The 12,590-nt window shown below is 43.0% G+C and overlaps 1 protein-coding gene across 1 annotated transcript in view; it reads left to right on the top strand.

Moving 5' to 3' along the window:
- Positions 1–8,657, top strand: part of LRRC36 (leucine rich repeat containing 36) — a 45,636-nt gene extending 36,979 nt beyond the window's left edge. Inside the window, exons 10-14 of the mRNA XM_029207150.1 lie at positions 1,362–1,527; positions 3,300–3,445; positions 4,238–4,361; positions 6,942–7,056; positions 8,354–8,657. Of these exons, the coding sequence (XP_029062983.1) occupies positions 1,362–1,527; positions 3,300–3,445; positions 4,238–4,361; positions 6,942–7,056; positions 8,354–8,525 (723 nt within the window). The 3' untranslated portion in view covers positions 8,526–8,657. The remainder of the gene's footprint in view (positions 1–1,361; positions 1,528–3,299; positions 3,446–4,237; positions 4,362–6,941; positions 7,057–8,353) is intronic.
- The last annotated feature ends 3,933 nt before the right edge of the window (positions 8,658–12,590 follow it).

Here is a 12,590-nt window from a genome sequence, read left to right as displayed (position 1 = left end):
AAGAAAATACGTAAAGGCATGTATGTGTTTCTAAGTTGTTCCATGATGCGTACACAGAATTACCAATACATGAAAAACCAATGACAGTAAATATCCATTTTTGACAAGATCCTCTCAAGTGGGCTTGTAGTGTAACCAGTTTTTCTATGACTTTTCTTCCTAATCAGGTTGTTAACTTCTTAAGGACCTCACCTTTTACTTCTTCATATGTTCACAGTCCTTATGTAGAGCTCTCCATGCACATGATCAGTGTTCAGTACAGATCTGTTGAATAAATGTTTATCCCATTTGTAATGCTTTTCCTTATTAATTATAGACCACCTGTGTGACTCAAGTCATAGGTATCAGTGTCTGGTGTTCTGCTTCACAGTTGTCATATATGACAGCATTATCTAATTAATCATCTATAGTTTTAATATCAAAAGAGCCAAAGATTGAGAAATAATTTGGATGTTTTTAATATATAACAGCTTTCTTGAAGTCCCTTGAGACCCTACAGAAAAGATTTGTAGATTGATCTGTCCAGTAAAATTCCCAATTGTTTTTTATTCATTCAGACATGACTAAATAAATAGACATATACATCATATCTGAATGAATAAACAATTGGGAGTTTCATTGGAGAGCTCTACCTATACATCTATATACATAAGATTCTTATTGAATAAAAAGTATCTTTAGTACTGGGTCCAACAATAACATTTAACATAACATTTAAAATGTTATGGGATGTTTATGTTTATTATATATTAATATACTAAATATAAACTTATGAGTTATGACTTTTATTAAATTACTCCCCATTTTATTTTATGATATATAATACCTTAAAAAATGTTCTACAGTTTAATCTTTCCATATTACATAACATAATACATTGAGCCATAGACATAGGTGTTAAAACATTTTTTGTTTTCTTCTAAAAATCTCTACAGAAAATTATCATAGAAGATACTGTTACCTTTGAAATTATCCTTGTATATTTTATTGTATTTGCCTTAGACATTAATATTCTATTCAAATCCAAATTGAAAGATGAAACCAACTTTCTTTTTTTAATGTTAACACTTTTTTTTTTTTTTGCGGTACGCGGGCCTCTCACTGTTGTGGCCTCTCCCATTGTGGAGCACAGGCTCCAGACGCGCAGGCTCAGCGGCCATGGCTCACGGGCCCAGCCACTCTGCGGCATGTGGGATCTTCCCGGACCAGGGCACGAACCCGTGTCCCCTGCATCGGCAGGTGGACTCTCAACCACTGCGCCACCAGGGAAGCCCAATGTTAACGCTTTAAATGTCTGGATTTTTACTTCCCTTATTGCATTAGAATGACAAATGGTTGGTTTTTTTGTTTTTTTTCTTGAGCCTCTCTCTAGTGACCTGGGCAGTTTGCATGGTTTGCCAGGAAACCACAGTCCCCCAATCTCTGCCAGAGCATCCCATGTGGCCACTGTCCTCAGACAGCTCCTGGAGCTTGTGGATAAGCACTGGAACGGTTCCGGCTCCCTCCTCCTCAACAAGAAGTTTCTGGGTAAGTGAGTGCATTCTCAGTTCCTGGAGAAGGGCTCAGACCTTGCTTCTGCTTCGTGTTTCTGCTCTATGTTCTGATAAAAGCCACTCAGTCCCCTTAACTTGCAGGGAAAATTGTTCTCATGATCACTTACCAAAATTTCTCAGCCACACAGTGATTGACAAACCTGCATTTTTCTTATAATCTTCTTCTAACCTGTTGTTTGTTTGCTTGTTTGTTTTTGGCTGCACAGAACAGCTTGCAGGATCTTAATTCCCCGACCAGGGATCGAACCCCGGGCCCACTGCAGTGAAAGCACCGAGTCCTAACCACTGGACCTCTAGAGAATTCCCTTCCCTGTTTGTTTTTATCAGCACTCTTCCCTCATGTACCAATTGTCTTGTTCCTCCTGTAAGTTTTTCTTGACAGTCTTTGAGTGATGAGATATAAAATAGAGCATGGTCATGTTAATGATTACAAAAGGATTTTATGATCCTTGGGAAAGTGCCAACAATAAATACAACAGAAATTGGGTTTGATCATTAGGGTTCTGAGATGCCTGTTGAAATATTCGATTCAAAAAATATGATTCAAAAAACTCCAGTGACTAAATGATGTGGACTCTTTTTTAGGGCTTCTTTTTTAGGAACTTGGGAGAAAACAGTTTTGCAAATATTGTCCCCATGTGTTTATTTGTTGTTTAATGTAAGAAGAATTCAAGGAGCTGTTGGTGGTGGTAAAAGTTTAAGTAAAAAACTAGAAACTTTAAAGTTGTTTGGGCTTAACTTTTCTTTTTTTAAATTTCTTTTATTTATTTATTTTTGGCTGCGCTGGGTCTGTTGCTGTGCGCGGGCTTTCGTTGTGGTGAGTGGGGGCTACTCTTTGTTACAGTGTGAGGGCTTCTCATTGTGGTGGCTTCTCTTGTTGCGGAGCACGGGCTCTAGGCGCGCGGGCTTCAGTAGCTGTGGCTCACGGACTTAGTTGCTCCGAGGCATGTGGGATCTTCCCGGACCAGGTCTCAAACCCGTGTCCCCCTGCATTGGCAGGCAGATTCTTAACAACTGCGCCACCAGGGAAGCCCTCTTTTTTTCATTTCTAAAAGGACATACAGGAAAAGAAGTCTTAGCCCAGTTACTTTCCTTCCCACATTGATCCTTTGCTCTTGTTTTGTAGGAAATTATCCCCAGGAGCCACTCATCAGTGATTAGATAATAGCACAGAGCATGCACTCACGTGGGTCTGCTGTTGTTTCTCCATAGATGTGGGATATAATTTTTTAAATTAATTTTATTTATTTATTTTTGGCTGCATTGCGTCTTCCTTGCAGCGTGCGTGCTTTCTCTAGTTGCAGTGAGCGGGGGCTACTCTTCGTTGCGGTGCATGGGCTTCTCATTGCGGTGGCTTCTCGTTGCGGAGCACAGGCTCTAGGAACGCGGGCTTCCGTAGTTGTGGTGCGTGGGCTCAGTTGTTGTAGCTCGCGGGCTCTAGAGCGCAGTCTCAGTAGTTGTGGCGCACGGCCTTCGTTGCTCCGTGGCATGTGGGAACTTCCCAGACCAGGGCTTGAACCCTTGTCCCCTGCATTGGCAGGTGGATTCTTAACCACTGCGCCACCAGGGAAGCCGATAATTTTTTATCTCCATCATGAAACATCTCTTACAGCCACTTACTAAATTCTTGAAAAAAGGGGATATTAGATTACCCTGTTTGTCCTACAGAGCTGGTAGTTATTGACCAGGAATTCTGTGCTTTAGCTTTTAAGATTGGCCCGTGTGCCCAACCTGAATTTTTGGCAGGTCCTGCCCGAGATCTTCTTCTGACTTTGGTAGTCCCTGCTCCTTCTCAGCAGTGGTGTCACTCACGTCCTGAAGATACATCAAAACCCTCCCACAAGAGGGAGATGGAACTGAAGACGACGGGGCAGCTGGTCCCTAATGACATGGTATGCTGCTCTCAGCTTCTTTTCCTACTCTTCCTTTACTAGAAAAGGATGGGGCACAAGACTAGAACAGGTCTGTGCCATAAAGAACATCATCACCATGAGCATCTAGATGTTTCTGAACTGAAATTTAGAAAAGTCAGTCTGTGCAAATCTGGGACACAAAACTTGCAGGGACAGCTTGGAGGTTTTGCAGGGATGACTCCCTAATCCTAGCCCTAATCCAAAAATTCTAAGGAAAGACTTGAAATGGAAAAAGAAAAAAAAAAGGCCCTAGAATGAAAACATTTAGGACAATGTTCTTGAAGGTTATGGTTTGATTCAGATGAGGGAAGTTAGATGTCTCTGGGATTATCTTTCCTCCCTTCTAATGGAGAGCCCTAAACCAGGGGCCATTCCTAGAGTGTTAGGCTGCTGGCTCTGGGAGCGAAAGAAGGGACTCATATTCTTAGGCTTTTTCCCCCCCTTTTCTTAACATTAGAGGATTTTCAGGCATCCAGTTTAGTTTCTAGAAACTTTAGATAGGTGACTCAGATGCTGGCCACTTGTCAGAACAACCACTTGTTCTGCAAGAGTAGTGGATAACTCACAGGAAAGATTGCAATTGCATGTGATAAATTTGTTTGCTGCACTTGAGCTATGTTTACCAATGAATTAAAATTCTAGTGAGAAAGAGAGATGCTGACCTCCATTCAGTTTATCACTAAACAGAGGAAAGATTTTTTCAGTTTTCTAAAAGCAGTCCTCAGAATTTCAGATTCTTAATGTGTTTGTATTTTGTTTTCTAATCTAAAGGAAAGTTTGAAGCAAAAACTGGTCAGAGTGCTGGAGGAAAACCTTATTTTGTCAGAAAAAATCCAGCAATTGGAGGAAGGTGCTACCACCTCGATTGTGAGTGGGCACCAGTCCCACACTTATGGTAAGTTCAGGAAAGCAATGTGTGGTGCATCCCAAGACAACCGTTTGTTTATAGATGGCCCGTTTAATAAGCTTCGTCATCCAGAGCTCACATGGCTTCCTAAATGGAAACAACCATCTAGCTTCAGAGTTGTAATGCAGGTGACTTGAGTTACCAGAGTAAAAGAGTTTACTCTTTTATCAGTGTAAAGCATTTACAAATGTGTTATTATTGTCATTATTTTTGAGAAAGACACTTGTTTTTTCTGATTATAGCAGAAGATCGTGTTCTTTACAGAAAGTTTGAAAAATATAAGGAAAATATAATCTCACTACCCAGAAATAACTACAATTAGTGTTTTTGGTATATTTTCTTTCACCATATGCCTATACATATATTTAACTCAGAATTAAAATTTGTGTCTTGATTTTTAAAAACTAATTTATGTACAACAAAATACACACATTTTAAGTTTGATGAGTTTTGACAGATATATATATATTCATTTAACTCCATCCCAGTCAAAATACAGAACACTTCTGTACTCTAGAAAGTTTGACCCTTGTGCACTCAGTTCCCAGTACTCTCTACCCTAGGCAATTGATTTCTACAACCTAATGTTATTAATTTAATAGCACAGGCATTTCCTATAATGTTACACGAATATACCATATTTCTCTATTCAGTCCTCTATATAGTTGTTTTTAATGTTAGCTATTAAATAAAGCTGCCACTTTTATATTATAAATAATTCTAATTCTAAGAATTTCCAAACATTCGAAAGACCTGAAATAGAAGAAAAGACCCTAGAGTGAAAATGCTTCTCTAAGATTCTCTTTCTTCTCTTCTGATGGAGCTGAGAGTCCTAATATTTATGCTGTGATAAATAATGCAGCTATTAATATCTGTGTATATAGATCTTTGTGTACATTTTAGACTATTTTCCTAGCAGACATTCCTAGAAGTAGAATTAGTGGGTCAAAAGATGTGGACATTTTTGAGGTTTACACACATCATGAGGTTACACACATCATTCCCAAGAAAGATGGTTTCAGTTTACACTTATATCGGCAGTAAGTATGTATTTGAATGCCTTTTCATTTCACCCTTGCCAACACTGGGTATTATATTTTTTTGCCATTATGATAAGTGAAAAATAATACCCCATTGAATTCTTGATTTGTACTACTTTATTATTAGTATAGTTTAGGTAGATAAAGTCTACCTCGACTTTAAGCTTCTAGCTCAGCACCCACAAACAAACATTATGGGTATTTGGATTTGAATGAGGAATTTGATTTGGAAATCAGCATTGAATTTCCAGAGTTGAATCTCATCACTATCTGATATTCATAAGCCTGAATTATCAAGACGTCATTCTCCACTTACCTGCACTGAAAATAAATAGGTGTTTATTCACTAGGTACCTACTTTCTTTTTTTTAAATAAATTTATTTATTTATTTATTTTTGGCTGCGTTGGGTGTCCGTTGCTGCGCGCGGGCTTTTCTCTAGTTGCGGCGAGCGGGGGCTACTTTTCGTTGAGGCGTGCGGACTTCTCATTGCAGTGGCTTCTCATGTTGCGGAACACGGGCTCTAGGCACGCAGGCTTCAGTAGTTGTGGCTCGCAGGCTCTAGAGCACAGGCTCAGTAGCTGTGGCGCACGGACTTAGTTGCTCCGTGGCATGTGGGATCTTCCCAGACCAGGGCTCGAACCCATGTCCCCTGCATTGACAGGCGGGTTCTTAACCACTGCGCCACCAGGGAAGCCCTAGATACCTATTTTCAATCAGCCATGAGACCCAGTTCTCTATTTTGGATTACTGGTGATAAATACAGCTGTTGCAGCCCTGATTTCCACCTTCCAAAACCTTGCTACTCAAAATGTGAGCCACACATCACAACATTAGCATCACCTGGGAGCTTGTTAGACCTATAGAACATCTGGCCTCACCTCAGACCTACTGAATCAGAATCTGTTTTCTAAAAAGATCCCCAGGTGATCTGTAAGCATATTAAAGTTTAAGTACTGTTCTAGAAGACTGACTTGCTTAGGACCAGAGTTCCTGTGCTTTTACCTACCTTATTATTGCAGGCAGTGGCAACATATTTGGAAAGCTAGATATACCTTGGCCACAAATCCAGTTTCTGAAAGCACTCACTGAGCTACTGTCATGTGCCTGACACAGTTCTAGATGTTTTCACATATTCCGTACAGAGTGAAGGACATACATTCATGAACTAAAATGGAGAATACAAGGAGACCAAATATGTGTTGACTGCCTATGCTATGTGAGCACAGATGTCTCACTGACTCCTTATAACAGTGCTACCCAGCATGGTTACTAGCTCTAGTGAAACTCACCAAAATGAACTAGCGTGCAAGATTAAGTGGTTGAATTTTAATTCAGATATGTTTGTTGCGAAACCCTATATTCTTGCCACTATATCTGCTGTTTCCAAGGGAGGGAATGATGAATGGAGGGTGGAGGTGGGTGCAGTGGGGCCCCCAACTCTTCAAGATGTCTCCCTGATCACTCAAGCTCTGCTCAAGACTAGCCACTTGGAATCCTCTCACCCCTGGCTACTGTAACCTTTGTAGATGATCTTCTGCACAAAAACCAACAGCTGAACATGCAGGTGGCTTGCCTGAACCAGGAGCTTGCCCAGCTGAAAAAGCTGGAGGAGATAGTGGCCCTTCTCCACGAAAGTCAGAGGTAGGACTGGGTCCATCTAGCTGACTTCTGGAAGCAGATATTTACTTTCCTTTATCTCCTTTGTCTTACTTGGCAAGTTAAAATCTATATACTTTTCAAATTAACTCTATTCTGTGTGCAAACCACCTGTATCCAGGCCAGTTTGCTCAGGGATCAAAATACTGCTTTCCAGAGCACACCAGTTTCTGATTCAGCAGATCTGGGTTGGGAACTGAGAATTTGCATTTCTAGTAAGTTTCCAGGTGATGCTCTTGCTTCTGGCCTAGGGACCACACTTTGAGAACATTAAGATATATATCTTTAGTGATGCTATATTTTAGAGTAACTTGAAATAATTCTTCTGTGTGTTGTTAAACCATCAATTCAATATACAGGTTCAATTCATTTCATTTTGTTTGATTCATAGGGAATATTTTTATTATTTTGATTTAATCTTGTGTATAATTAATGTAAAACTTACATGGTCCCAAAGTCAGATCCACAAAATCAGATAAATTCAGACAAATCTAGCTTCCTTATCTGTCTCCTCTATCCTTTCCTTCCTTCCCACTAGCCTTCCATTGCAGGTGTGGGTGTGTATTTGTGTTCCCCCTCTATTATATAAAAAGAGGCATAATGTTGCTTTAACATTTTATCTAGAAATCATTTCGCAGTGGCGTATAGAGTTAGCTCTCGCTCTTTTTATACATGCATAGGACTCCGCTGTGTGTGTATTCAGTTAGTCCTCTTCTGACGGACATTACAGTGTCTTGCTCTCGCAGATAGTGTTGCAGTGAATAGCACTGTGCGTGCATCTTTTTTGGCGGGGAGGGGCAGCCTCTGATAGCGTCCAACATTACATGGTAATACAGAGTCCAAGAATACAGTCATGACTAGCACCATGAGTTTAATTGCAGAGGCAGGATAGATTAGAAGAAGTAGAAATTAAGATTTGGGGATAGAAATTGGAGGTCTGGTCAGGTGCTAGTCTCCCCGTGTGTCTACTTACTTCATCATGAAAGTGCTTTGGAAAGATCAGAACAATCACTATATAAAATGTGAACTATGTTATTGCTACAGTCAGTCTGGAACGTAAACAGAACTGCAATGAATAAATAAACTGTCTGCCTGCTTTTAAAATAACCAACTCATAAATCAGACAGTTCTTTCTATTTAAAGATGTTACTTCATTTTACATTTATTTTTTAATTTTTATTTATTTATTTTTTTACATTTATCTTTAGCAAACATTTCAGGTCAGAATGGCAACGACTTTGCTTTTATGACTTCATGACTGTCTTTTTCGCCCATGCCTCAGATCCCTGGTGGTAACTAATGAGTATCTGCTGCAGCAGCTGACTAAAGAGCAAAAAGGTTATTCTGGGAAAGCACTCCTGCCGCCTGAGAAGAGTCATCATTTGGGGAGATCATCGCCCTTTGGGAAAAGCACTCTGTCTTCCTCCTCACCAGTGGCACATGATACGGGTTAGTATCTAATACAGAGTGTTTCAGACTCTGTCCCAGAGCCTAGTCTATGGAGCTAGCACTGCACACCTTTTTTGCAGCTTCCCTCTCAGCCCCAGGGGGCTCTCAGTGTCATTGCCACTAGTATGGTGGTATTCACTCACAAGATTAAGAAAAAAATCTTATTTTAATTAGACTATGTTGGTCCTTTTTATTTCTTTCTATCTCCTCCCATCAAGTCGTTCTTTCCTTCTGCCCACATAAATAGTTGGCACTTAGTCCTAGGCATCATATCACATAGAAACGTTTGGCTGAAAATGTCAAAAAGAAAAGAACACTAGACATTTTTCCCAAGTGTCAGTTGAAACTGTGTAGTAGGAAGTTTAAAAAGAACATCCATGGCCAGGTATGTTTTGTGTTAGCAGAAATTTTGGAGAACCTCTATTGATCAGTTCATCAAACGTGTTTTGGGTTTTCTCCCACCATAGTGAAAAGGTGACAAGGTCTGGTGTCTTCCTGGAGCAGCCAACAGTTTAGTTGTGTGATGGAGCTCAAAGCTTGCCATTGGTACCAAACAGGCCTAAATAAAAGCCTAGAGAGATCCTGGAAAGACAGACAGAGAGTAGGTAATTCCTCCTCTGGAGAATTGGAGAAGGCATCAGTGAGGACTTGTTTGAGTGGAAGCTTGGCAGAATGAGTACAATGGTACCAGGTAGAGGGGGTGCAGGGCCTCCTAGGCCAAGAGTACAGAGTAGAAGAGTCAGGCCCCCAGAGGGATCACCGGGCAGAGAAGATGTAGGCCATGGTGCTATGACAGTATATAACTGGGGGACCTGTCCTAGCCTGGGAGGGAGGTGTGATATCAGGAAAATGTCCCCTATAGAAATGATCTTTCAACCAAGACCTGAAGAATTGAATAGCAGGTCACCAGGCAAAGCATAGGATTGAGGGCAGAGGCAGTGGGGAGAGCTGCAGAGAGAAATAGCATAAGCAATGGCCATGAAATGGGAAGGAACATGGTTCATTCAGGGAATGGAGGGCCTGAGAGGAGATACACAGGAGCTAGGTCGCATGGCTCCCAAAAGATTTTAGATTGGGAAGGCAATCTTCTCTATAAGAAGAGTAGATTGACCCCCGGCCATGTGGAGTGGACCAGAGAGGAGCTAGAGAGATAAGAGAGAAGGCTGGTGCAGTCCAGACCAGAGGTGTGGCTTCTGAAAGTTAGCTTTGGGCTCAGCATCCACTTTACATGTCAGTACCTTGTATTTCAGACTGAGAATCAATCTTTTCTTTAATCCTGATTGATTAGGCATCAATGGGAAAAGATAATGCAAGTGGCTCTAGGTATGTCTCTACTTCAAGGTTGCACAAGTAGCTAATGTTGCCAGAGAGCTGTACAGGGCAAAGGACTGTTTAACCTAATGTCATATTGTACTTCTCTTCATCTTCAGGGTCATGTCAGAGAGAGAGGCAGGTGGAAAGATTAGACACTTATTTGCTCCCCTGACCCAGGTCCTGTGCAGGGAAGGAGAGCTATTGCTGTAATAATGAGACATGAAGATCACAACTAAGATCACACATCTCTAAGTTATAAATAAAATCTACAGATCTCTCAATTTTATGTAGGTTCCCCAAAGGAGCATGCACAGAGGAGCCATAAGTTTCTTTGAGTTGCATGGCTCTGAGGGAGCTAGAGTCAGCTCGTTTTCTCTGGAAGTGTCAGTAAGAACAGCCCCCCTCCCCGCTCTCATGGGCCTGTCTTGGCCCCATTGAGAGGCCTCCAAAGAGCCTAAGCCTTGCCCAGGTAGGGTAGCCTTAGCTAGTAGCCTTATAGCCCTGTGCTGTCATATTTCACCATCCCAGCCCAGTGCACAGGCCAACTTACTGGACAGCCGATGGGGGCTAGGGGAGGTGGGGGCAGGGATAACGGACTTCTTTCTACAACCCAGCCCTCCCTTCCTTCTCCTATGAATCTCCTATGAATGCTAGCCCAGAACCTATTCAGGGTACCTCTAAGGAGGAGCAAAGAACCTGACCCAGACTAAGTCACCTTCCACTCTATTTTCTATTGTCACTGAAAGTGGCTGGTCCTACCCTAGGCCAGGCCCCTCTCTAGGGTTGCTGGCCACTCATGCAGAGGTCAACTGTGTTTCTGATTTTCACTGTGTGGCCCTTGGTCCAGAGGGCAGGGGTAGGGATTGGTGGCATCAAGGGAAGGGCCAAAGAGTTGTTGCCCTATGGGGCTAAGTGGGCTCAACATGGAGTGGAGGGAGACCCCTGAAGCAAGTAGAAAATAAGTGGACAAGAATTCCTCACCCTGGGCCTGGCACTATTAGGAGAAAGAAGGAAACAAGGCTGGGATGGAAAACAGGTCCTCAGGGAAGTTCTCCAAAAGGAGAGGCAGGGCCCCTCTGAGGTTTGGCCTTCCCACCAGTTATACATAGCGGGTTTTAATGGCTCCATCCCACAGATCCTAACTTCTCTTCCTTGCCCAACTGGCTTTGCTAGCAAGGGTACCCAAAGCTTTCCACTATGAGGAGGCTATGGGGAGATGGAGCAGTGATAACGGAAGGGCTGAAGTGGCATTGTTTGGTCAGTTCCTGCCATGAACCAGATTCTGCTAGACTAAGGGTCTTCCTGGCTCTGGGTGGGCCTTGATTTCCCTCAGGCTCCATAACTTTTAAAGAAGAGGGGGCTTTACTCCTACAAGGTGGAGTTTCGGGACTCGGCCAGTTCTCTCTCTGGGCTCCTCTAAGCCACACTGCCAATCACAGGAGGGGCCAAACTGCTGCTCCCATACGCACTGGATGGTAATCTCACCTGCAGCTTAATAGCTTAATAACCTGGACCAGGCCAATTTGCAGGATTTGGGTTTCTCTCCTATTATGCTAATTTAAGTAAGCTTGCAATTTAAACCAATTCCCCAGGGCTGGAGGAAGTATTCCTCTTACTGTATGCTGGTGGGAGAGGTAGAGCTGTCTGAAACTCTTCCCTGAGCAATGCAAGGTCAGCGGAGTCAGGAGGATCCCACAACTGTCAGCCATTAGGCAAGGCTCTGCTGTGACCAGGTGATGATCTCTGCTCTCTAATTCCCACCTCACCCCCCAGCGTCTCTGTTCCAAGCCACACTACCACTCTTTACCCTCACTCCAAGTGACTTTGGGCTCAAGGGACTCCGGGGCCACCTGGGGCAAGAACATCCTAGAACAGCCCGAGGGAGAGGGAATAAACAGTTGTGCTGCTTTGCTTTATTATCTGGGTCAAGAAAAAATATTTGTGGATGTGTGCCTTTTAAGCCTTTTCTAGCACTCTTAGGGACTCTGGGCAGTCCCTGAGTTCCATCCAGCCCACTTGTCAGCAGGAAGGAGGGAGAGTTGGCCCCAAAGCCTTAGACTTGGGAATAACTCTGGCCTAACACTGAGAACCTCAGAGGGGAGAAAAGGTTGATCTGAAAGCTCCCAGGAGTTCTCAGGATCAGAGGGAGGACCCCCTCCCCGCCACTGCCCTGCAACCTGGGATGATGAACAGATGGGAGGGAATCAGCAAGAAGAGGCCCCTTCAGTGTTGGACACCCTGCTCACCTGTCAAAGGCTGATGTTGGGTGCCAAGTTCTATTGCTGGCCATCCAGCCTCATTTTTGGAAATCAGTGTTGGGGCTTGCTGTGTTAGAAACAGCCTGGCCAGGGAGGCAAGAGGCATGGTTCTGGCCTCTGTTCTGCAGAAGCCCTTTCACTCTCTGGGCCTGAGTTTCCTCAGCTATAAAATTGGGAGTTGAACTGTCTACTGTCTGCTGTCTTGCATTTTCTGATATTCTGAGATGCAGCCCAGAATGACTCACCTTGGTAGCCCTCTGGAGTGGAGGCCTGTCAGCAAGCTTAGAGCTGAGGCCTGGCACTGGGCCCCACCAATGCTTAGCCCAGTCTGAGTTTGCTGTCTCATCGCCCGCACCTGCTGTGAAAGCCGAGAGGCCAAGACTGAGGCCCTAATTGTGGGAAGATAGCCATGATGTCAGAACTCTAGGTCAGGGCTGAGGTAAAAGGCTTTTGATTTTCCTATAGAGCATCCTCGTTCAGCCTGGCTCTGTGCTAATG

Source organism: Monodon monoceros, unplaced genomic scaffold (assembly GCF_005190385.1).
Source record: "Monodon monoceros isolate NGI ecotype Baffin Bay Population unplaced genomic scaffold, NGI_Narwhal_1 Super_Scaffold_10, whole genome shotgun sequence".
In the NCBI taxonomy this organism is placed as follows: domain Eukaryota; kingdom Metazoa; phylum Chordata; class Mammalia; order Artiodactyla; family Monodontidae; genus Monodon; species Monodon monoceros.
Note: the sequence above shows the minus strand (reverse complement) of the source record. Positions and strands in the feature narration are given on the sequence as shown.